General features: G+C 44.6%; 1 protein-coding gene across 1 annotated transcript in view; it reads left to right on the top strand.

Annotated features, from left to right (window-relative positions):
* The window catches only part of SCGN (secretagogin, EF-hand calcium binding protein), a 504,919-nt gene that overhangs the window by 290,228 nt on the left and 187,636 nt on the right, over nt 1–27,055 (top strand). The window contains exons 5-6 of the mRNA XM_078685785.1: nt 1,246–1,302; nt 19,594–19,671. Of these exons, the coding sequence (XP_078541911.1) occupies nt 1,246–1,302; nt 19,594–19,671 (135 nt within the window). The remainder of the gene's footprint in view (nt 1–1,245; nt 1,303–19,593; nt 19,672–27,055) is intronic.

The raw sequence follows: 27,055 nt of genomic DNA, 5'->3' as shown, positions 1-27,055 counted from the left end.
CAACTTATTTCAGGTCTACGCCAGGGATCTTGAAGATCTTGAAGCTAGAGTCCACAGCACATTGCCTTCCTCTTAACTTTGTTCAGCATATGTCTGCTATCGGAAAGAATTTCTCAGAGCATGCCTGTTTACTTCCAAAATCATCTGTGATAGTATATTATATTTCTTTCAGGAATTGCAACTCCTATACCCCAAAAATGTCTGAAGGAAATTCTTCTTCGTCATTGAAACCAAAATGCTACTTTCCTTATTTCAACATATAGCAAAGTTAGCAAGTTCGTTCAGTGAGAAAAGTAAAAGATTGGTATAGTACATACCACTAGACAGGCAAGATCTGAGTTATGAATCCATTTCTTCTTGTTGACTTTGAGACAAATGCGTATGATGTACCTTGGATAAGTAGGATTCATATGACGGGATTTAAAACCGGGTAAAGTATGAAAGTTGTGGCTTGTGGACTCTGTTACTTGAAGCCTGATCTGGATGAAGTGTAAAGGTAGTATCCGTTTGCTCCTTCAAGTAACTCCTGTAAAGTATTCTAATTGCTAGATGTTCTAAGTGGAGAAGAAGCCTCTCCAAACTCCCACATATGCTAGTGCGTGGAGGGATTTTTGAAGGACCTCAAGCTCTGCCAGCGCGGGAACTGATAAATATGGGATTGATTCTATATAGCCAAACTTCTTACAAGGGCTCTACATTGAAGAAAGTTTGTTTCATATAGATAAATGGAGATTAATATTAAGAGCATCTATATTGTCCAGAGAGGAAAACAGGAACGAATAACACCATATCCCTACACAGCTCCTATCACGCACCTAAACAATCACAAGAGAGAACTACAGACCCAAGCTGGTGCAGAGTTTCAATTCTAGCTCGAATTTCAAGAGAGAATAAAGCCAGGCAACATATCTAAATTATACAGCTGTTTAGAAGCCATTGGTCATGCTGGTCTCATTCTAGATACCATACAAATAATTCTTCATAACCCGGGTGAAATTGCAGCGCTTTTTGACCTTATATTGTCATTATTCCAGTTATTCTACTTTTTCCCAATACTTACTTCTTTGACGTGGGTCCATTTTAGTGACTGGGGACAATATAGTGCACCAGACCTGCTCCTCCACACTAAGAAAGCTTCTCTAGCGAAAAAAGATACGGAAAATGAAAAATCAGTTTATGCTGGTGGGTTCATGGATGTTGGCAAATGGAAACTGTCTTCATTTATTTGTGCATATTGTTTTACAGATCTGGAGGAAATATGACGCAGACAGCAGTGGCTTTATCTCAGCTGTTGAACTCAAAGTAAGTATTAGATGCTACCTTTTTTTGTTGACTGATTTTATTGATGCTGTTCATTTTTATTAAAAAAGAATTATGTGCAGTGGACCAAATGGTTTCTGCTAAGCCCACCGCCTGCGCTCCCTCCCTCGTGCTGCTGTAACCAAATTCCAAGCCCGTGTAGTTTTGATTCCACCCCAGGCCTCTTTTGCCCCCTTACCTTTCCTGTCACTTTACCTCACTGTTGCAGGTTTGCTTTTATCTAGTCGTTATTATGCCTATAGACTGTAACTCGATAATGTATTAGCTAGTTCTAGGTAATCTGTTGTTTATGTGAAGTGCTCTGCTTATCACGTGGAGCCTCATTTATGAAAAGTGACGCATCGCTGCGTGAAAACAGTGATGCGTCACTTTTCACTGCGCCCTCCTTGCAACACCAATGATGCGTCATATTTACAGTATGACGCATCATCGTGCAAGGAGTTACAGATACGTCAGTATTTCTGACGTATCTGTATGGCGCAAAAGTGATGCATTGCTGGAGTGTGTCACAAAAGTGACGCAACTCCAGCAATGTATCCTTTCACATGGGGCAAGCCCCATGTGAAAGGGCCTGCGTCAGTCTTACGCCTGCTGTGAGGCAGGCGTAATAAATTTACGTATTTGTGTCCTAGAAGTGGCGCAGTGAAATCACATAGATTTCACTGAGTCACTTCTACGACCCTTTCTTGCGTCAATACGCCCCCCTTGTATACATTATACCTGGCGCAGGTATAATGTGGCGCAGGGGTTTACAAAGTGACGCATCTACCTAGATGCGTCACTTTGGAAATATGGCGCAACAAGGCGCATTTTTTACGCCACTGGTGCGTCACAAAAAGTGACTCACCAGCGGCGTAAAAGTGACGCATAGCCTCATAAATGTGGCCCGTGGTGAGGCCCACGCTATATAAATACAACACTAAATAAATAAATAAATACATTCATAAAACTCCTCACCGATCGGATTCTGAGGTTGCTGCCCCATAAAATGGGTTTGTGTCTGTTCGAAACACTTCCCCTAAACGTAATTGTCTGTATCAAAATTGTCTGTTTATTAATTGGACCACGTCCGGGTGGTCCTACGAAGATTACATTTTGATCCTGAGATGTTGCCTTGAGTTACACTTGTATATGCATCTCTTATAGCTCATGTGGAAACTGACCAAGTGATTCTAAGACAGTATCCGGTAGAATGAGAAGCAAAATTGGACTGCCCAAAGTCACTAATTTTATTTGCTATAGCCATTATATCATCGGCGTGTAGAAAACATATTACGAAACCCCAGAGAGGAATATTTTTGCATCATATCTGATACTCAATATCCCTCTACATTGGTGATGTGCTTTTATGTGTAGGAAATGTAATCATTCATCTTGCATCCCTTGTGGGTATGGTTGATGAGTTAAGTGCCCTAGATGGATGACGTGATTGTTAACTGCGAGAAATCTTACTTTTTCAAAGCACTCCCAACGAATGTAGGTTAGAATGGAACACTGGTATGTTTAAATATCTGGATGTGTGCATATATCATGGAGATAATTATTTGCTTATTATTAATTTGCATAGAACTTTGGGGGCAGATATGCAATTCATTATTTGTTTTCAACAAACTTTAATTCTGTCATTGGTAGGCTTCTGTTAGTCAAAATGTCAATCCTAAACAGACTCTTATGTAATTTTGCAAACTTTCTTGTGATTGGGCATCTGCTATGGAGAAATGGTAGGGAGAAGGTTGCCCCTGATAAACTGCAACTATACCCAGGTTCAGTTTAATTTCTAAAGTGCGTAGTTAATTAAAACCGTTGCACCAATAGATAAAGCATGTACAACTATTAGGCAAGGAAAAGAATAACATGGAACGTCGTATACAGTTTAACAGATGTTTAACGTTCCCCTATTAGTTAGAAAGAAAAATATTTTTAGGTTAGGCATATCAGTCATTATCCTTTAAAATGAACAAGTGAGCTTGGTATACTAAAAATACAATTTGTATTAAAGACATTTAAGGGTTTCATCCCTCCCCCATTATTAGAATGGTTTTTTTAGTGTTGTGCATGAATAGAACTGCAACCGCAGTGGAAGCAGGTGGTCTATTGAGGTAGTACCATGTTTAGAATTTCAGGGGCACATTTACTAGGAAGTGGCGCAGCGCGGCGTTAGCCACCTTGGCTTAAAGCCGCGCTCAGCCACTTCCAAAACACAGGACTGCAATGTATAAGGATAGGGTGCAGCCCTGCGTTTCCCCTAGGGCGGGCGCTAATTTTAGCTGCCTAGCGCCAATGCAGACACCCTTGCACCATCGTGCAAGGGTGCCTGCGTTGTAGGGGAAGATTGTTTATGTGCAGTAAGTTGTCCCTTCCTGCACATAAACAATCTTTAAATGGTGTTATGTAACTTCTATGTGTGCTGCATAATGCTGCACACATTGAAGTTACAAAACGTAATTTTTTTAAAATTGATTATTTATGTGCAGGAAGGAACACCTTCCTGCACATAAACAACCAATGGCCTTTTGCTGTTTCTATGTGTGCTGCACAATGAAGCACACATAGAAACAGCAAAAATGAGGAGAAATGAAGCATTTCTCCTTCTTTTAAAAAAAAAAAAAGAGGAAAGATCTGGCCTGCCCGGAAATTTTTTCATCAATCTCAAAGATGATTAAAGGGAGAGTAATACTCAGTGTAGTGTTAAGTATAGAGTTCAGGGCATCCTTCACTTCCTCCCAGAACTGGCTAATAGCAGGACAATCCTTAAACATGTGCACATCTGATGCCTCTAATAAGTCACATTTATTGCATTTTTTCCCGGGACAAAACTTTGCCAGCTTTTGGGGGGAAAAGTATGCACGGTGTAACGTGAAAAGGTGGTTTCGCCTCAACCATGCTGGCTTGACAGTCTTATACAATAAACTAAGAGAATCCAGCCACATCTGTTCACAGTCCTCCCCATAGCTCCCCGGCAAGATTAAAGTCTCCGTCTATCTCTTCCAGGATTGCCCAGTACCAACAGGAGACCTCCTTTCCACCCCCTGATCTTGTCATTAATTGATTTACCAAATTGCTAGAAATGCCCAAAGGAACCCCCTTCCTACTCAGCGCCTGAGCCCAGCTAGTAAGCTGCATATGTTTGAATCTCGAGAGATTTGGCCCTACTCTCTCTCGCAAATCCTCCCATGTTAGCATTGAGCCACTTGCCAGCAAATCTCCCCAATACAACATTTCAGCCTCCTTTATCGAACTAGTCAGTCTGTCTTTAAGGCACGGTGGAGTACCTGGCGAGTCCCACATAGGTGCTAGATTAGAAAAGTAACTAAGCCCTATGCGCTTTCTTAACTTAACCCAGCTTCTGGTCAATGATTGGAGAATTTTTAATTGTACTTTTTTTTTTTAAATTTCTGATCTCAAAACTTAAAGAGGAAGCCATCCAGTGGGAGATCAGCTTCCTCTAACATGGCTCGAAACATCTCACCCCTAGAAGAGACTGAAGGTGTTTTTAAGAGCATTCTAGAAAAAGATAGCTGGAACGCCCATGCGTAGTACTGCAGGTCTGGTAATGTTAATCCCCCTTTTTCCCTCCTTCTCCTCAGCTTCTTCGAGGCCAGTCTAGTAGCCCCGTATTTCCAAACAAAGGAATTTAACTCACGTTAACAGTTATCTATTTGGATAGTATCAAAAGCCAGGGGGATGGAATTAAACAGAAAAGTATATTTAGGCAGGATAGACATCTTAATTAAATTAGTCCTCCCCAAAATGGAGACGGGGAGGTGAGCCCATGCCTTTAGTTGTTTTTGACATTCCTTATGTACTCGTTCTAGGTTCTGGGCAGCAATATTGCTGACGTCTTGGCTAATTCTAATTTCCAGATATCGCATGGAAGAAACAACGTCAAGATGAGTATTATTGATATTCCAAGCCATGATTTCCATTTTGTTTGCATTTATTTCATAACCGGAAAACTTGCCAAACTCCTCTGCCTGCATAATTACCATTGGAAAAGCAGTATCCAGGTACGATGTCATTATAAGAATATCGTCAGCATATAATGCTACCCGCTTTTCCCACCCTCCAAAACTAAAAGGTAAAATATCAACCTCCTCTCTAAGAGTCTGAGCGAACGGCTCAATGTAAAGATTAAAGAGAAGAGGGGAGAGCGGGCAGCCCTGCCTCGTTCCCCTTTGTGATACTAAAAGGCTCTGTCAAAGAGTTGTTAACAGATAGCCTAGCAGTTGGAGCTTTATACAGTAGAGGTATCATGCGACAGAAGCTATCAGGTAGGTTACATTTTTTCAAGACCGCGGCCAGATAGGCCCAATTCACCCTATCAAAGTTCTTGGCTGCGTCCAGGGTCAAAACGGTCAACGGGTTGAGAAAAAGTAGAGGCGATATCGATGGCCCCGACTAGGTCCTGTGTGAGGTCTGCTAAATTTCTGCCTTTAATAAAACCTCTTTGGTCCTCGTGGATTATTGAGCTAACCACCCCCCCAGCCTACTAGCCATATTACCAGCGAAGATTTTGTAATCGCTATTAAGAAGCGATATTGGGCGGTATGAGCCGCATTCTTTTAGATCTTTTCTTGGCTTTGGTATTAAGACTACAGTGGCATCATTCCAAGACTTTGGGGGGGGGGGCACTCCTTCCAAGAGAATGCTATTAAAGAGAGTAGCCAAAACGGAGGTAATTTCCTCACTGAGTTCCCGATATAATTCCCCCGGTAAACCATCGGGGCCAGCCGCCTTCCCACGCTTCACTTGACCCATTGCCTTCTTGATTTCTTCTGCAGTAATCTCTGTCACCAGAGCCATGCTTTGTTAGAGGAAAGCGTTGGCATTGAAATATTATTAAGCCAGGCATCTCTCACCGCTTGATCATCACAGATGTCCTCTTTGTAGATGGCCTGAAAAAAGACCTGAAATGCACAACCTATGTCCAACTTTGAGAAGCGGGGGACTGATTCCCCTTCTACCCTGATCTCCCTAATGTAGTTCTGTGTTTAATTGGCTTTAGTTTTCCAGGCTAGAATCTTTCCAGCTGCCTCACCAAACTCATATTGACAGTTTTTGCTCGCTTCCCACCTTCTAGCGACCCTTGCCTGTAAAAGGCTATCCAATTCAGATTTTAGTGCAGTTAATCTGTTTTACTCCTCCTCTGAGCTAATATGAACACCTGAGTTGTTCTCAATGTGTTTCATTTCTGCCTCCAGATTCTCAATACTTTCTTTATACTTTTTCCTTCTATAGGAGGCTCGGCTCGTAATACAGCCCCTCCAAACAGCTTTTAAAGCATCCCACACAGTCAAAATATTGGCTGAACCTAGATTTATCTCCAGAAAGTGCTTGGTCTCTGATCGGAGGAAGGTAATTTCTTCCTTTTCCAATAAAATAGTGCGATCAAAGGACCAGGAGATATGGGTGTGATGCTGAACTGTTTTTAGTGTGAATATTATAGCAGAGTGATCGGAAAGATGTGAGGGGAGATAACAAATGTCTTTTACTAGATCATTAAGGCTATAACTAAATAACACATAATCGATCCTGGACGGATGCTTATAATTAAAGTTGCGGAAAGAAACCCCCAACTTATCTCCCACCCTTTCCCTCCAGACATCTGCCAGACCTATTTGCGGCATTATTATTGAGAGTGCCTGCCTGGATTTAGAGAATGCACAGGCTCTAGAGCTTGGAGACTTATCCAATTTTGGATTTAGAACAATATTAAAATCGCCAGCCCGAATTACGGGGTCGTGAAAGGCTAGTAGATGGTCGCAAATATTATTCATGTAGGCTGGGTCATCCTGGTTTGGGCCTTAATACCCAACCAGAGTATATGAGAGGCCATCCAGCAGAACCTTTGCCAAAAGCCACCTACCACTCTTGTCCTCCCTAAACTCAACTATTTGGGCATTGGCCTGTTTCTTAAAAATAAATATTACACCCCTAATATTTGCTGTTTGGTCTGTGCCCAAAAAGATGTCTATCCACTTTTCTTTCTTTAAATTCTCTAATGTTTCATTTTTGAGATGTGACTCCTGAATGACAATGACCTGCGCCGGGGAGTCTCTTAAATATTGAAAGATATTTCTTCTTCTCCCCCTTGTACGCAGGCCATTGACATTCCAGGATAAGAATTGTAACTGTGTCATCTCGTCACAATACTCCTCACTAGCCCATCCAGATTCCCTGAAGTTTTATTGTCGTCGATTCCTTTGACTGGAAATGCCCTGACCTTAATATCTCTAACCCCATCAGTGGTCAAACATCATTTTTTTAAACTGGTACGAGGACTCTGGCCTGCGAGGAACTTTTGCATTTTTAGCCCTAACCCCTCCTCCCTACGTGACACCCCCCCCCCCCCCGGGAAAACCCTTCCCTACTTACACTGGACTGATGTATTGCCAGCTTTTGCGCCCTCAGCCATCCATTCCTCCTTCTCTTCCCCCCTGCCACCAAACTATATCATGACTAAAGCTTGCACAGTCTCACTCTATTTGTGTAGTTAGTTTTCCATAGAAAAGGGGGTTGCTATACATGTAAAAGTTTTTTTTTTACCTCTTTTCCCTTTTATTGTTATTCCTATTTTTAATTTTTTTTCCTTTCCCTTTTAAACTTTTGTTGTTTATAAGAGTCACCATCACCATCAGTGCCCTCAAAACGCTGAACCCTTATATTTCTTTATTTTTCTTGTATTAGGGGTCGCTAATTTAACTTCACCTTAGACCAGCTCATACCCCCATCGAATTTCCTGTCCCCCGTGTGAGGTGCTTCATCGACTCCAACATATCATCTGCCTCAAGAGGTGATCTGAGATTGTGCATCTTATTATTGTACATTACTCTAAGAAAAGCAGGAAACCTCATCTGGACTGTGGCACCCAAGGCTCTGAATTTTTCCATTCTTTGCCCCAGCTCCCACTGTCGATCCAGCGTGGACTTCGATAGGTCCGAGCGAATGTCAAACTGAAAGTCCGGGCCTTTTACCATTTTCATTTTTAGGGCAAGATTTAAAATGTTTTCCTTGAGTGCATCAGTAAGGAAATTTATCAGAATTTTTCTGGGCTTAGATCTGCAAGGCTTTAGGCGCAAAGGGTCCCTATGAATCCTTTGGATATCCTTCTCAAGGGTTTCCGTTGTCTCCTCCAGATTTAAAGAGCCCTTTAAAAGGCTCACCACAAAAGTTTTAATATCACTCCCCTCTTTTCCCTCTGGAACCTTCAAGAGCCAGAGGTTATTTCTCCTTGAGTGGTTCTCCAAGGACTCAACCCTCTCACGGATCTCATTTCCCTCCCTTCGTAAAGATTGTATTTTTAGTTCGGCAGATCCCAAATTCGCCTTAAGCTCCTCAACGGATCCTTCCAATGACTCTGTTCTCTCATTTAGCCGGTCGACTTTTTTCCAAGATGTCGCAGGCAGCCCTAATCTCTGTCTGGTTTTCAGATGAGACTAAGAATCCCATCCTAATGTCTGCCTTCAAAGAGGCCAACAGCGTCTCAATTGAGGAGCAGGCTAGGGCAGTATCGCCCCCATCCACAGACCCTCCAATCTCTGATGATGATGCAATAACTGCTGAAGTTTGAGCCATGGGAGCGTTAGATGCCCCACCTAACCCAATCTGACTAAATGTCGGAGCCTCGACTTGGTCTGGCGATGATAGGGTAACAAGCACACAATTCTCCTGCGCCTGCTGGAGGCTAGCTGACTCGGCTACCTCAACTACCCCAGCCATCTGGGGTTTTTCGGGGGTGTCGGCGAAGGAAGCTGCTCGGGACACAGGTGACACCGGTGTGTAAGGAGCCTTCTTAGTAGTTGACTGGCGGGTTGGAGCTAAGAGGTCCGTGGGATTTATTGTAGAGGGCGCCTCTTGATAGTTTTACTGAATATTTAAGACCTGAGGTAATACTTTGAAGAAAGAGTGCAGTGAAGCAGTGATATGCGATGCTCTGACCTCTCCGTGAACTTTTTTAGGGCCTTTTTTAGAGCCTGTTTTCTGCTTTAAACTCCCCGTTTTGGCTGTCTCAAATATCTCAGCTAGCTTGGTCCTGCTTTCTGCTCCCCTTGCAGGGCCCCCTAGGTGGGTCTCACTGTTATCTTCTGTCGCTATACCTTGGGGGGCATGAATAGCCTTGCCACCCCTCCCCCTGCCTCTTTTGGGCTTGCCTTTAGCCTGGTTGTTTGCGCTCTTACCTTCCACTGGAAAGGTCCCGTCACCTACCACAGCCCCTGAGCCAGACCGGCGTGAGCCCCCCCTTGTCGCCTCTTACAGATGCCACGGTCCCACTGCCAGTCTCTCCTTTGCCAGCTCCAGCGTCGAGAACCGCACACAGACCGTCCACCGAGGCCTTAGTTGCAGCTGAAATATCCGAAGAAATGACCGCGGTGGTAAAGAAGTCGCCTATGCTCGGCACACCAGCAGCAGACTTGCATTGATTTGTGCAGCTCTCGCCTGTGTTTGTGCTGACTCTACCAGGACTTCCCCGCAGGAGGCCGCGGGCTGCCGCTCTGCGGCCCCGCCTCAACTTCACGGCTGCGAACTCCCACCGCTGCGGCAGGGAGAGACCGGGATTGAGAGCGGAAGCCAGATCTTTAAAGTGCATTTAGAGGAAAACCAGCACAGCATGGCACCAAAGAAGGTGAGATATACAATCTCCACACATTCCGACGTCGATACCCCCGCACTGTTAGAAAAGCGGCATAGTGGGGGTAAAGAAACAGAGGTTTTTCTGGCAAAAGCGCGCGCTGCCGCTCAGCCCGCGGGCGCCATGTTTTCCCCCCTTCTTGCGCCTGTTTAAGACCAGGCTTTCCCATGTCTTAATTTTGACGCTGCTTTTGTAAATATAGGGCAGCGTCAAAATCAATCATGTTGCAGTGGCTCGCCCACCCCAACACTCATTGCTCTACCCTTTCACGCTAAACACACCGTGAAAGGGGGCCTTACTTAGAAGGCACAGTTAAGCCACGTTAAGTGACTTAACGCTGACTTGTAAATAAGGCAAAGCCAATATTGACACAGGAACTTCACTAAAAGTGAAATTCCTGTGGCGATAGGGTAGTGTGTATATGCCCCTCAGTTCCAGGTTCGTTAATGTGTAGGGTCTATCGCTAGTCCGTGTAAAAGGAGTCACAACAAGCGGTCCTCGGCAACAGGTGCCCCAGGAGTCTGGTTGTTGCAGTATCTTTGGCAGATAGGAGTATAAAGTAACTGCAGAGCTGTGCATGATGTGCCGGAATGAGATACAGTGGCAGTGCTTGGCTAGTCCCATAGCAAGAGAGGCCAAGATGTCATGAGCTAGTCTGGGCCTGTATTAATTGTCAGCTGTTGAGTTTACAATTTCCATTCAACCCTTGCTAGATATTTCACTAATCTGCAATTGACCTATATGTCTGAAGGATTGAAGCAGGCTATGACGGCTTGTTTGCAGTGACATAGCCCCCTGATGTTAAATTCTGGTGTTGATAGACTTTTTTGATCCTCCAGTGTTGATTTGCATAAGCAAAGTATATGTACCATAGATTCTGGCTCTTGGTCGCATAGTTTGCCTTGGTCCATGCCATTGGTGCACTGCGGCAGATGTAAAAGTGAGGGGAGGCAACTTAGGCGATATTTTAGGAAGTTTCTTTTAATATCAGCACCAGACCCGGAGGCTTGGAATGGTTGCGGTGTCAGAGTCTTATAACTAGCTAATTTGCACATGTCTCTTTGTCTGTCAGCAGAGAAGCCCATCTGATTGTTTTATTTACTGTGCTCTTGAATTGAGAGTAGCTGGTTGTTAGATGGAGGTGGAGAAGTGTGGCTCACTGGTTAGAGGCGGCAGACCCGTAAGCAGAGAACGACCCGGGACCAGGGTTCGATTCCCGACGCGGCAGGGTCGTGGACCAGGGTCAGCGGACTCGATAATTCTCGCCTCGGTGCCTACTCTAGTCAGAAACCACACTCGGCAACTCTGGGCATCAGCTTGCCTCATCTTCACAACGGCCCCCCAGACCGCCGGGGATGCTTGGTCGCACCTTAGAGATACCCATCAGGGACCATCTCTCAGGGTGAGCCAGGACGGGTTCCCCAGCGGTCGAAGCGTGGAGATACTCCTCCGGGAGTCGATTCCTAGCGCTATATAAACCCGCAATTAGATCATAAAGTGGGTCCAGGCCAAGAGATGCTAAGTATGTGTGGCTTAACGACTGGAACGGTCAACCTTGGAGCTGGGGATCCGGGTTTGCATCCCAGCTGGGACACTCAACATCCTGTGTTTCTGGACTAATCACTTAATCTCCACGTGCCTACAAAAAATGGATGTGTCTGTCTTTAATGCAACTGATGCTCATGTAAAGTGCTCTGGTAACTTCAAGTCTAGTTTGCGCTGTATAAAACAAAACAAAAAAAAGACAAAATGAGGTAGTTCCTGACTCAGGAGTTGTCACTTGTAGTAATTTCCTCTCATAGGGAGTGGTTTTGTGACGGCGGTTTGTAGTTTTTTTTATTTTTTGTTCATTTGTAGAGTGCATGGTTACACCACCGATGTGTCCCCGTGCTAAGACATAGGCTCTGAAAGATGCAACTGCACGTTGCATGACCAGTCGAATTACACTTATTCAGTTTTAGCTAACAGCCAGGTCTTTAGCCGTCTACGAAATCTACTTTTGCATGGCTCTGTTCTTAGGGCAATTGACAGGGTGTTCCAGATTTTTGCTGCAAGGTACCTGAAGGAGCGTGCCCCCATTCTTGCTCTAAATATTCTCGGTACTGTCACCAGTGCCTTCCCCAGAGATCTTAAACTCCGTCCTGGTTTATATTGGGTTAGTAGGGGTTGCTGGTACCTTGGGCCGTTCTTTAATAGAATGCGGTGACAATGGCACATTGCCTTAAACATGACTCTCTTTTCCACTGGCAGCCAGTGTAGTACTGTCAGGGCTTTCTTCATGTTAGCTCTTCTTGGAAGGCTAAGTACCAGTCGAGCCGCCGCATTCTGTACCCTCTGTAATTTGGATAGTCCTTTTTTTGTAGCGGCAAGATATAGTACATTCCCGTAATCTAATTAGGAAGTTATTACTGCATGTACTATGGTTTTCCTGGCATTAGCTGGTAACAAGTCAAGAGGACTTTCCTCAGAATTTTCATGGCCCCATTGCATTTCCCTGCTCCCTTTCAAATCTAATTGCAGTTTGCAGCCGCATTTAATAAACTCCCCTTCCCTGGCCAAGGTTTGATTCATAAGGCCAAACTCCAACCTTAGCTGAGCAGTTGAAGTGTGCCATGGAAGATGGAATACCGACTTGAAGACCCTGGCTATGATCCTATCCAAATAGGGGGCATCTCTACCCCTTAAAGCTTTGCTACCATAAGCTAAGGTCGGAACCAGCTTGGCCTGCATTACCTGCAGAAGTGGTGTGAATGTTGATCTGCAATTGCAGCTCTTAGATGATGAAAAGCTGCTAGAACGGAGTAGGCTTTCAACTGTGTGTGCTGCTTGTGCGCTTTAAAGGATCCTAGTCTGTAGAAAAGTAGACTCAGGTATTTGTACTCGGTTACGTCAATATTTGCTGTTTACAAATGCCAGGACAGGAACTGTTGGCTGACATTACAATGCCCAGGAATTTTGTTTTCTTCATGTATATTTCCATTAAATTCGACCTGTAATATACTGCAGTAGTGTTCTGAAGTCATTGGAGACCAATCTTAGTGTGGCTGATAAAGACTAGATCAATGGTATACATCAGTCTTGGCAGGTGGGCACTTCCTTTTTTTGGAGCATGTGAGTTTATCTGGTCATGAGCAGGAGGTAGGTCTGCCAGAAAGAAATTAAAGAGTGTGGGAGCAAGCACACAGCCTTGCCATAGACCCTGATATGTTCTAATCTGCCTAGACAAGTGGGATCCATTCACCAATTTTATTCAGACAATATGTCGCTGTAAAGGAGAATCAGGACTTGCAGCAAGGGCCAGAGTATGTTCCAACTGCCAAGCTCCTGCCAGAGCGTGTTCCGGTATAATGCCGCTTTGGAGTCTATGAAGCAGAGAAAGAGACAATGGTGGGTATTTTTGCATTGATCAATTAGTAATGATAGAGCTAATATGTTTGTTGCTGTCCCGTGCCCTTTGAAAATCCAGTTTGATGTAAAGGGATTATATGCCTTCTGTGTCCTAAGATGTTAGATCTTCAAGTAGGTAAATAGGGTAATAGTTTAACTCAAAGTCAAGGAGTGCTCTTTGCCGATAATTCACAAGGTCTGAGCTGTCACCTCCCTTTTTGATGGGAGAGATGATTGAGCCCTTCCAAGAGGCAGGTATGCTGGTAGTTGCAGTAATACTGTAAAAACCCTCTCTAAGTTCTCTGCCCAGAAGTCTTTGCCTTCTTTGAAGAAAACTGTGTGGAAGTCGTTTGGTCCTGGCACTCCTTTCCTGCCACCCTTCGTGATTTGCTTTTCAATTGTAACAGCTTGCAACTTCAGGGGGAAGATTCCCTATGGTCATTTTCAATTTTCCAAGATCTCCATAGAGTCCCTCAAGGGGCAAAAGACAAGCATTTTAGGTGAGTTTTTGTGTTACTGAGGCTTGGAGCACCATGAGATGAATTGCATTTGGTGCAGTTCCTTCAAAATGGTTTGACAGAAACTCAAGCCAGCACTCTTCTGAAATATTTGCAGTTGTTATGAATTTCGAACAGCCATTTAGGGTATTCACAGTTTTTCAAAACCTCCCTTGTCTGTTGGATTTTATCTCACTTAGCAGCCTGCCCAGAGATTGTCATTTACCTCTCTCCTTTGATATAACCTATGCTTTCTGTAAGCTGTTCTTGCTTTCACTACTGCAGCTTTCAGGATTTGGTTGGTTGGTGATATTTGCAGTGCCCTAATGGCCTGTTTGACAGAGCGTTTTAGGTCTTTTAATTTGTTACAAACTGTCTTCTTTGTGCTCCCAGGCTGCTTGCCTGGGCCCTGGTACTGGCATTGCATATTGATCTGCAAATCGCTTTCTCAAGTGAGGCCAGATGGTTTGATTTACCTACACCATCCGCCGTATGTGCAAGGAGTGATATTTTTGTTAACTCAGGGAGATTGTATGCTGAGTTAGCTGACCATGTTATTCTTTTGTTGTTGATGGTATAAGCTGAGACGTGTGTTGCTTTAACTGGCACATGACAAGCAAGGCAGATGGCTAGGCTCAATTCTTGCTGGAGGTGGTCGCTTTCCACTCTAGCTGCTATCCCAAAGCTGTTGATTAGATGGAACAAGTAGACAGAGTGTACTGTAAAGTCTATTAGGGAGTTGCTTATATGATTATGAAAAGTTGTTGCTGGTGAACTGTCTGATAAGACCCAACCATTGACAGCCCTCCGGTTGAAATGCTCTAATTCATTGATTCGTTCTTTGATTTTTTTTTATCTGACTTAAAGGAATGACATTGACTCTGAGCTGGAATTGCCCAGTGTGCATTTTGGCCTGACAGAGTCTTGTCTTCTAGTGGTGAGCCTAGCTGATTCATGTTGAAATCACCTGAGAGAATTATTTCAAGGAGAGGCGGCCCTTCCAAACGTTTGCTGATCTTAGTTTTCAGATGCTCTATAACTGTTTGTTTAGCCTTTGGTTTTGGTGGTATATATACATCTAATAATATCAAGGGGCTCATGCTTGTGCCCCAGGTAAAGGCTGTAGAACAATTTGCAGGCCTGGGTATGCCGTAGGGTTTTGTCTTTCAGGGGCATATTACCAAGGAGGGCGATAGGCGAATATCGCCGCGTTAGTGGGCATTTTCGGCCGCTAAGCGGCGATGTGTCCCATTCAATAGGACACATCAGAGCTAAGACACACTGGCAGACTCAGGAGCATATGTTCATGAACTACCGCTAACTAGCGTTAGTGGCAGTTTTCTTAACAAGGCCTATCACCAAAAACGATTGCTCTGTTAGTAATGTATTCACAATACATCGCTACATGGTGATAGTAAAAGCTAGCCGTGGTGAGAAACTGCCGCTAACGCTAGCGCCAGGGCGATATAAATATTGATGTTAGCGAGAGAAAAGTCACGAATGGCCTATTAGCGGCAAAAAAACTCAAGTTACAAAGCCCAATGTGACTTTTTTGCAAAAAAAGCCATTAAGCCCACCTCCAATGGAAAATAGGAAATAAAAACAATGGAATGCAGAATGGAGCAGCCAGCGCCAATTGCAGCACAGATCAACAAACCATCCACCTCCCCAACGGCCAGGATGACCAGCCAGAGTCCCAGGGGCTGAGGAAATCCAGATTCAGGGCTACAGTTATGAAACAAGGTGCATTTCTGGGAAAAAACAGTGATGCATCACTTTCTCATAGCGCCCTCCTTGCAACACAATGGCATTCAAAACCCTCAAAGTGGGGACAGTCCCCGGGGCCCATAGGCCTCCCTGGTCCTGCGTCTGTGACCTGGAGTGGAAGGCAGAGGTGTTGTGGAGTTGCTGGGCCATGGCGGTAGACAATGAGGCGCCAGCGATCGCCCTTACCTGGTGGTGAAGTCTGGCAGGTCGCATGGAGACACATTGCTGACTTGTGGGAGAAGATCGCCTGGCACACCTTGGAGCTGTGAACGGCAGAGGTGCTCCGGCGCACCTACATAGCTAGCCAGACGTTGTGGAGGGTGAGGCCCCTGAGCTGCACCAAACTTGTGTGGCGGGAGTGCTGCAACTTCACGCCTAAGGGGGCCCTGTTTTCATCACCTGCATCGGGAGGTCCCCCAGCAGACTTGGTGGTGACTGCTGTACCCAGGCTTGTGAAATCCCACCTGACTGAAGCTCCTGCTGGCTGAGTCGCAGACTTGGAGAGAGTGCAGCATATTGAGCCCCGATGTCAATGTCCAGGTGAGGAGAAGGTGGGACGAGTAGCGGAGGAGGCTCGGTGAGAGTTGGGCCCAGACCTAGCACCTGTGGGAGATTCACATCATGCCCTGAGCAATCCCTGCTCCGCGGCTGACCTACATCACAGATGGCACCACACACGAATGGTGGGAGACTCCACTAACTGGCTCACGTCGCTGAGATTGGCCATTGGTGGCAGTGGGCGCCAAGGGCACGGGCCAGATCTGCCCCAGGCCTTTGTGTAAGCAGCTTGATCTACCGTTACTCACTGGGGGTCTGGGAACACTTCATCTGGTCGCCACTTTTAGATTGGAAGAGGCAAGCGGGTGGTGCTGCCTTTCCTTGCCCCCTATTATGTTTGCTTTTGGGTGTACGGGGGACTAACCCTTAGTGGACTTCCTCTTCCCACAGCGCTGCGCCATCTGGTTACTGCTGCTGCTATCCCCATCTGCTGCTGCTGGTTCCTCTGACCCAGAAGACAGGTGTTCAAGTGCCTCCTCCACCCACAGGCTCCTGCCTGCGCTTCATCCGTGGTGGTCCAGTGGTAGAGCGTCACTGCTCTGCAGCTTGACCGCCCTACTGTCCCTCTTTTTATGCTGTTCCTGTTCATCTTTCTGCTCTTCTCCGTTGCTTTTCTATCTTTTTCTTTTTTATCTTTGCTTTGTTTGGCTTTATTTTTCCTGTGCTTCTTTGCAGTTCCTTTTTGCCTAGCCTCTCCTTCATTGCTGCTGCCCCCTCCAGTGCCCTCTCCCACATTTCCCGCCTCCCATTTGTCTAGCCCACCTGCAGCGCAACCTAATGGCGGATGCTGTGTGGCCATGAACAGCAGGCATGCCACTAGTGTGCCAAAGGTTGGCCTGTTTGCGCCCACACCTGTATTGCCCCCAGCACCAAGGACCCTGCCTCTTGGACACTCCACCGCTACGACACCAGCACCCTCCTCGCCCTTCACCCTAGCATCACCAAAGACTACCCTTGCACCCTGCGCCTGCCGAAACTTCAAACAAACCTCCTGCCACATCAGCACACCAGCGCCATTTGTGCCCAGCCGACCAACAGCGTATTTGACTGGCTCAACTGCATCATCCTCAACGTGCAGTCCCTCCCCTAATACGCCACAGAAATCTGGGACCTCCTCGACGCCATCTCCTTCTTCACATAAACCTGGACCAACCTCTGCTCCCGACAAGACATCGCTATCCCCGATGGCTACAAATTCACAAGCAAGGACCAACCCGACAGTCCAGGAGGAGGTATTGCCATAGTCTATAAAAGCACACCCTGACTGACCACGCACTCTAAAGACCCAATGGTGACCATGGAAAACCTCCACTTCCAGATCCAGACCAACACCACCCTCTGTGGCACCCTTGTCTACAGGCCCCTCGGGCCATGAACCCCCATTCACCAATGCCATTGTAGACCTCATCGCACCCCAGGCTCTCCCATCCAATGGCTATATCCTACTAGGAGACCTCAAGTTCCACCTGGACGAACCCAGTGACCAGAAAACCACCCCCCTCCTGGGGATCCTTGCTAACATTGAACTCAAGCAGCTAGTCACGGCACCAACCCACATAGCCGGACACACGCTCAAGCCTGTTTTTTTCCTCCTCCAGTGGGAACTTCAACTACAGCCACACCACAGAACTCTCCTGGACAGACCATCATTGTATACATCACGCCTTCACCACACCCACCGTACATCACTGCCATCATCTCCCCCCGCCCGTCGCAGCTGGATCAAGGCCACCGAAGAACTTCTGGTCAACTCCCTCAGCACTACCCTCTGCCAATGCTTACAGATGCGAACACCGGAGCGAGCCAACTTCAACAATAGATTTCCAACTGCTCTGAAACCCTAGCACCCCTCACAAAAGACCAGGCAAACAACACTCCAAGAAGGCCAGCTGGTTCGCTCCTGCCCTCGACTAGTCCAGACGCATCTGCAGACATCTCGAGTAGAGATGGAGCCACAACATTAATCACCTCCGCAAAACAGTCACCCTTGCACCATGGCGCAAGGGTGCCTGCATTTGCGCATGGCAGTGATTGTGCACCATCTTAGGGGAAAAAGACAGGGGGAGCTTAATCCTGAGCCCCTTTCTGGCAGTTTAACACCACCTATGCGTCATTTTCTTGACGTACTTGCAGCTTGAATCTTGCACCACGGTGCACTTTATTTACAAAGTGAAGCATCTAGGCATATTTGTGACCTTGTGAACCCCTTTGCCACATTATACCTGCATCTGGTATGATGTATGTAGGGTGGGCGTTTCCGCGCAACAAAGCCTTGTAGGATTGGCACAGTGAAGCCTCTCAGATTTCACTGCGACAATTCTAGGACACCACTTTGTCAAAACCTTACACCTGCCATGAGGGTGAAGCAGTGCCATAGGGATAGGCTGGTTCCATGCATTGCTGGAGTTGCATCATGCTTGAAACACAACTGTAGCAATGCCAGATACATCAGTATTTCAGACGTATCTGTCAATAATTGCGACATGGAGCGCCATACATTGAATACGGGGCATCCATGGTGTCGCAAATAGGGCGCAGTGAAAAGTGTTGCACGCTGTTTTGTCACAGCGAAGCATCATTTTTCATGAATGAGGCCTAGGTATGCACCCTATCTTATTGATAGTGCGCATTCCTTCCATTTTGTTTTGTTGCAGGGCAGCGCAGCAACATTCCTTGAAGCGCTGTCCAGCACCAAAACCTCTAAAATGAGGCCCTAAGTGTTTGCACCAGTTTTAAGACCAGCTATTTTCTGGTCTTAAAAAACTGCCTCTAACTGGATCTAGCAGCAGTTTGGGGTGGTTATCGCCATATGGGAATTTCATTGTAAATATCGCAAAGTGGGGTAAGCGACAGGTTTCGCACGGAAACGCCCACCTTGCAATTCATTTTCGTTAAATCCCGCTAACAGAAGTAGCGATCCTAAAAATTCACGTTTACGCCCGAACAGTGCTGCTAACTGCAGTTAGCGGCAACTTGTACATACAGCGATAAAAAAGACGCCGTAAGGTCAATAAATTCACACTATGGTGGGGTTAGTTCTTGTACACATGCCCCTTAGTCCCTTGCCCAGCATGAAGACGGCCCAGGGTCACAGAAAAAAGCGCTATAAAGGACCTGTGTCCATCTGTGGCCACCCCATAAGGTAAACAAAGCATGACACGTTTTTGGGAGAGAGTTCTAAAGGACTCAGAAGCAAAGGTCAATTTTTTAATCAAGCTCACTGGTAGTTTGTGAAATTTGTCAGTGAATTGAGTGCCTGGCTCAAGCCTAAGGAAACATCCGATTTTGTTAGAACTCGAGCGAAAAAAGTGTACAGGTTGGCAAAATTGTTTTCACTATAGCAAGAACAAAAATGGTAGAACTCTCTGCCTTATGTGAAAAAGTGTCAAGGCTCATCATACTAGGTATAAAGGTAATGTTTTTGTTTCCTGCTAGAGCTTTCTGCAAGACCTTTTCCTGCAGCACAAAAAGAAGATTTCGGATGAAAAGTTGGATGAGTACACTGATGCGATGGTGAGACTTTACACATTTTAGCAACACTAGTTTTAACGTGATCGCTCAAGTGATATTGATTTCACAAAACTGTATAATATGTCTTTAAGAAATGCTGTTGAAATTGTACACTTTAATCGGATTACTGATTTTAGAACATATAGTCTGCAGGACAGCAAGTATGAACTAAAATGAAAGTTATGTCACAAAATTTATGAACAATATATTTTTTGAGGGGGGAAGATGATAAACATAAAAATTCCATCTGAATGAAAGATACCTGGCCTCTAATTACTTTTCACTAAAATGTGTTTTTACTCAAATGTGCAAATTGCTGAGTCATCTGTATGTAGGAGTCTTTTGACATGAATTTCTAACTTTTGATGTTTCAGTTTTCTGGGTGGCACTGGTACACAAGTTATCTGTGTGTTTCTTTGTTGGCTTCAAGAGTGCATATATTAACTTGAAATATCTCCTTGTTAGTGCATGTTTTGCTTACAGCAGAGCTCGGAAAGGAGGCAATTACTAACTTGTGTTTCCAAGCTTCAATCTAATTCGGAGATATTTTGAGTTAATGTAAGGGCAAAAGAAGCCCAAAGGAAGCACATGTGATTCAACACAGCTCAGAACACATTATAATCAGTTCCACAGGCTAAGAGCAGAGAACCTGACTGTATTCACTTGCAGCACTTAAAGTGAATTCATTTAACCTGCAGCTCAAGCTTCACCCCCATGCTACCACAGTACTATTAATGCCTCAACGTCGCGATGACCAGCTTGACAGGAGAATATCCCTGGAATATCCCAGTACCTCAAATAAAAAAAAGAAGCAAAATGTGCTTTGGATGCCTGCAGGTGGATGGAAGTCCGCTGGGGGTTGGCCTGCCATGTGGCCAACACCCATTGTGTGCTGCTGAAGGCCATGCACAGTGGTGTGTCAGTCACACTGGGGGATTTCGGCATTCATGATGGAGTGGGGTGTATTGATTCGCCCTCCCAAATAATAGAAAATAACGCCCTCCCACACGGAGGCACAAACACAGCGAAGCAATAAAAACACAACTAGGAAAGGGATTTCACTCTCATAAAATGAAACACATCAAACACTGTTGTCAGAATTAGGCATGGGGTTTTATTCGTGCAACGCTCTCTAACAAAAAGGCTTTCACAGATGTCAAATGAACAACATTCAAATGTATATAGAGATATATATATATGTATATATTACCTACTGGCGGTCGCCAGTAGGTATATATAGTTAGGATTTTTTCTCTATGGGATTTTTGAAAATTCTATGTCTAATAACTTTGGCGTTTGTGGACGGAATTGGCTGAAATTTTCAGGAAAATGGCACATTTTGTTTCTGAGCAGCCCTTGAAAATTTGGGGGGGTTCGTCAAGGGGGGGGCCGAGAAAAAAGGGGGGTCCCAAAACGTGTTTTTAACATTGAGTTTTCCATAGGGCGGTTGGCCTCACTTTTAGCCCGAACGGCTGAATGGATTTGCACGAAACTTGGCAAAATTGTAGGGACTGGTAGCCCGATGTGCCTTTTGTAGGTCTCAATATATGTGCTCCAGTGGATTTTGAGAAATTAACGTTTAAAAAAAGATATATATCTGTAACAGCGGACCTGGCAGCGTCCCAGGACGCGTACTTTACGCGCAACGGAGCTTTGTGAAGCGAAGCTGATTGGTTCTCCGGCGTCTGTCAACATTCCAAAAAGTCCGTAGCGGCCGCCATCTTGTCTCTCGGTAGGATCGAGAGACAAGAGGAGGTCAAAACAAAGGGGGAAATAACTATAAGGGGGCATAGTAGATCCTCGCTGACCCCCTAGGTTTGATGTGGAGGTTTTAAAAGGGCCCCGCGGGGCAAAAAAAAATAATAATAATAATAATCGAACGGCTGAATGGATTTGCACGAAACTTGGCAAAATATTAGGGACTGGTAGCCCGATGTGCCTTTGCTAGGTCTCAATATATGTGCTCCAGTGGATTTTGAGAAATTAACGTTCAAAAAAAGATATATATCTGTAACAGCGCTCCGCTTCGCGTAACGGAGGTTTGCGAAGCTGATTGGTCATTCTGTCACTGGGCTATAGTTGGGCTACATCTGGCTGATATTTGGGCTACATTTGTTTTTTTGTGTGTCTGGCGGCCATCTTTGGGCTACATTGGGCTACATTGGGCTTCATTGGGCTACAATGGGCTACATTTGGACTCCAACATATATATAGGCCAATGTAGCCCAATATATATTTTTCAAAGTTAATTTTCGTAAAAACCACTGGAGCATATATCTTGAGACATAGCAAAGGCACATCGGGCTACCAGTCCCTACAATTTTGCCAAGTTTCGTGGAAATCCATTCAGCCGTTCGAGCTAAAAGTGAGTCCAACCGCCCTATGGAAATGAAGGAAATGAATGGGTAATTTGTAATTAGCAAATAGCTAATCGCAAACTAGGAATGGTAAAGAATCGCTATTTATTCCTTAAAGTTCGCTATTTAGGAAATGCAAAAAACTTTGATGATACATATGGCGGTTCATCTCTAACAAGATAAGAAGCATAGGGATACATTTATGATGACTGGCGCATCACCAGGGATGTGTTAGTCATTCTGTGCCGCTGTTCCGTCACCTATGGTGTGCTGCATTTACAATGCGGCGCATCATGGGGCAAAAACAGCACAGATGCGTGATGTATCTGTGCCGTAAAGGTGGCGCATTGCTGGAGTTGTATCGCAAGTGTGATGAAGCTCCAGCAAGGGTCGGGGGTGCCCCTGTCGCAGGGTTTCTGTTCTCACACAGAACTGTGGACAGAGGATTGGAACCTCGGCGAATTAGGGTGTCCCAAAACTCACGTTAGTAATCAAAAACTCCTTAGCAAGCTAGGTACAGTGTCACATTGGATATAACAAACTCTCAATGTTTAGACAATCCAGAATATGAACTTATAGTACCTCAGGATACGTGGAACTCATGAACAGTCGGTCGTTATATATTTCTTAGAAACCAGAACATGGAGTTAAGAAGAACACATGTGTATTTGAAATGTTTATTTACTAATGCCGTCTTCTCAGGCGTAGTATCTTAGATAATACAAGTACACATATTATCAGTAGCAAAATTACCAGCATAGTTACTAGTACATAAAAAGCAAATGGTGATAGTATGTTAACATGCTGTAAATGAATAAGAGTTAGCAACACTTATAAGCAGCCGCGGGCCGTGGAGGGAGTTACGGTGAGTCAGGGAGGCGGGGAGGGGGAGAAGCAGGGTGGAGAATACAAGTACACATATTATCAGTAGCAAAATTACCAGCATAGTTACTAGTACATAAAAAGCGAATGGTGACAGTATGTTAACATGCTGTAAATGAATAAGAGTTAGCAACACTTATAAGCAGCCGCGGGCCGTGGAGGGAGTTACGGTGGGGCAGGGAGGCGGGGAGGGGGAGGGGCAAGGTAGAGAGGGCTCCACCCTGCTTCTCCCCCTCCCCGCCTCCCTGCCTCACCGTAACTCCCTCCACGGCCCGCGGCTGCTTATATCTCACCCTCCCTAATACACATATTATATTATTTGCTAAGAAGGTCTCTTTGTGTTGGTTTAGGGCGTGCCCATACTTTAGTGTCTTAGATTTGAAGGAATCACATCAGCATACACCAGCTCTCTCTGCATGTGAACCGCATCAACTGTTGTGTATGTGTGTTCGGCAAAGCAATATAAAACCCGCCTCATGCCCAGAATTGGCAGAAGTTGCACTTATGTTATGAGTATGAAGTCGTGGAGATCAGACCTCATAACAATTCTGTATCGTGTTGTTCTTGAAACTTTAGCACTCGCTGTACAGATATAGTTTAACAAGCAAAGCAGATAGTAGAGCAATAACATATTATTCTCATGTAAACCACGATGAACTACTAGGTGGAAAGCTAAAGCAACAACTAAGTGTCGTGTGCAGAAGTTGCAAAAAAGGAAAAATGGTGTTTAAACCGGTAATGAGCCCATGCTAACTTAACACGGTGTAAAGATATCCAGGACCTAGATGACACCTCCCCATGATCCGGAAACGAACTGAATAAGATAATAGAAGTGCCATCTCATGAGAGCAGATTGCAAGTTTATATGTGGACGGTCCGCAAGGTAAAGCATTAAAAACTAGGAAAATGTAATGCTAAAGAAAAATAAAACAGCCAAGTACTTTATCGACTCTTAAGCCAATAGGCAAGGTAAATAATAAAAACTTGACAAATAAGTCAATGAATTGTCAATGAAATGCTAGTACTCAGCATATCAAACATGAAAAAGGTCTATGACATAACTGTGTATGCAAAATAAGCTGCAACAGCCTCCAATAGGAAGTCACCGTCTTCATCCGAAAACAGTTCAGCCATCCAATTTAAAAGCGGAAAAGAACATACGTGCTCTCCCAGCACCGGATCCTCTATCACCATCAGAGGACAGCTCGGTGGGTTTTCAAGAAAGCTCTGTTCCAAGAAAGACTGTGCTGCCGCCAGTAAATTCCAGGGACCAAGTAGTCCATGCATCAATGCCACAGCCATAATCCTTTCGCCAGGACAAACCAACTCGTGAGTAATGATAGGAGTCATCAGCTGATTAAAGTCGACGTCAGGAGAAACCGGTCCGCAGAGACACAAATCAATGGCCCAATCGAAATCACAGGTCAGGCAGTGAAATACAGGCTGGACACAGGTGAAGTAGGAGAATCGAAAAGATAATCCATATGCCGTGCTTAATATCGCCAACGGCATTGTGCCATAATATTCTAGCATGCGATTGCGGAACAGTGTCAGCAGCTGCAGGGTGGGAGGTTGCATAGGAGGGACATCCATATTTAAAAATGTAAAAAAGCACAAGAGCGTCCGCTGGTAATGCAAGTAAAAATGCCAATCCACGAACCAGAGTGGAGAAAATAGAATGAAAGGAAGCAGGGATGACTCCAAAGATTTTCTCAAATGAAGTCACGAGACCACTGGTAACAACTTTAAAAAAGTGCGCCAGGGTCTTTGTGGAGGATGCGTTAAAGATAGTCGGAACCATCTTGCTGAAATTGAAAGGCAAATCTGAATTGAAAAGGGTCTGCACCTCTGTACGGGTGTTCGCTATGTGAAGCACGAAAGTTTCACGGGCCGAACTCAAGGCCACCTCTCTCTGAGACAAAAGAGCTCTTATTCTTGCCATGCCGTTGAAATCAGTCCCAAGGTTGGTATTTGTGGCCAGATTGAAAACTCCCTATGTTCATGTGTGGGAGGAAATAGAACATTTCTGCAGCAAATAACCCGTTCACTTACTGTTACGATAAAAGGAATACTTTTAATTAACTCAGAACAATCTTCATTATTGAGCATCAAATAACTACCATTTTCCAACAACTTGAACGTGGGGATGATAGCAGGAACTGGCGTGCCTTGCAACACGCAAGCCATATTTGGTCGGTGTTTGTTGGATGAACCGTGTAACTGTATGTGCCTACACATTAGTGAATGATCTGGCGTCTCAGTGCATTCCTCTCCATTCAGATAAACTTCTTGATCATCTTTGAAACATCTGTATGTGTATGGAAGCGACCAGACCTCATGAAGAAAAGCACTACCTAAAGGTTCATAACGACCTATTGGTATATATTTCATACAATTTGAAAACTTATATAAAGCAAAAGGCAGCGTTATTAAACCGTGGATAAGGCACGTTGCCAAAAAACCCGCAATCCTCTGCTGATGATGTCACTGAGCATGTCATGAATGATGTAATATGTGACATCATCAGCAGTGGATTACGGGTAATAGTATCTCTAGTTTACTCCCCTATAGCTGTCTTTCTTTTAACATAAGTGTCTGTTTCCTTCCCTTATACTTACTGTTTTTGGTTCGCTTCTGGTTCGCGTACCGGCGAGCGAACTGGGAAGCGAACTAAGAGAAATAGAGGTTGGCACAGTTCCAAATATTGTACCAATTTTTTAATAACGGGGAGGTAGTTCTGAAAAGAACTTTTTTTTTTATTGTTTTTGTTGTTTTATATTTTTTTTATTATTTTTCGGAACATTTTTTTACTTTTTTTGAATTTTTCTGAACAGTTTTATATTTTTGGGGGTTTTTCTTGGAGGGGGCAATGAAAACGATTCATTGTAAAGGGCTCAACAGGAGCAACAAAACAAAAAAAGAAGTATTTATTATTTTGGGCGTTTCGTACAAACTTGCATATGATAGTCAATAGCTCTGTTGATCAGAGTGATGCTTTTTTCTCCGTAGGAAATGAATCCATCGCAAAATACGCAGATGTGTTTTACTTCACCAAATTTCATTTGTATATTTGGCACCATCTCCCTGCCCTCTGGTCCCGTTACTTCCGGTACAACAGATCTTCTGGCCATAATAGGGAGATTATCTAGGTCGTTCCGAAACTGTGCAGCACTGTAGTTGTTAGGATGCCACCTAGTCATATGGCGATGCATTGTGTAGTTTCCGAAACTGTATTTTTTCTCGGTTCCTCTGGACAGTCTATCTTGACATATAAGGCAAGTTACGTATCTTGCATTTACTTTTTTCTGACCTTTGGGAATTTTAAAAAATTGCCAAATGAAGTTTTCTTTCCGGTGAGACGTCCTGGGCTGCTCAGGCAAAAACTGCCTCTCTTCGTGCTCGTCGTCCTGTTCCTCTTCTTCTTCTTCTTGTTGAATTATAACTTGAGCAGGTGGTCCACTCTTCCTTGGATGTGGTGGAGGTGGTGGGGAAGCACCAGCTGAAGCTACTAAAGAAGCCATTGCTCAGTGATCACAAAGGGTCTTTCTCTCACAATGATGAAAGTCAGAGTGAGGAAAGAAGGAGGGATTTTCATCATTTGGGAAAAACAAGAGTTCTCAACCAATCAAAAGTGTTCATTTTAGATTATATGACCTAGTCTTACATCATTAGGAAACCAAAAGTGAAATGAACCAATGAAAAGTGTTATTACCAAGTCACATGACTTGCTGTGTTTACGTTAAGCGCTTTGCAGGGCCTCCCGGTTTGCTTCCAGAAACCTGCGCTTTGCGACTCGCTTCGCGTACCAGTTCGCTAACGTAGCACGTCATATGACGTATCACGCGACAACGTGAAACGTCATGCGGACGGGAGGCGTCACGATGTTGTTTTCTAACGCGGCACTTGCGGTAAAGAAACGTTTACCGGCTCGCGGTCTATTTCGCGGCATCAAGGTCAGCTAACGGGAAGCTTCCCGATTCGCGAAGCGGGAACGAAGAAAAAAAAATATTTAAAAAAAAATTATTCATAAACATATAAAATATATTTTGGGATTTAAAGAAGAATACATTTTACAGCTACAGATATTAGCTGTTAAAAAACCAATGAAATTCACAGAAAAAACCATAGGTTATAGACCATATATAGTT

The sequence above is a fragment of the Lissotriton helveticus genome, chromosome 4_1, assembly GCF_964261635.1.
Source record: "Lissotriton helveticus chromosome 4_1, aLisHel1.1, whole genome shotgun sequence".
Taxonomy (NCBI): Eukaryota; Metazoa; Chordata; class Amphibia; order Caudata; family Salamandridae; genus Lissotriton; species Lissotriton helveticus.
This window is presented reverse-complemented; position numbering and strand designations above follow the sequence as displayed.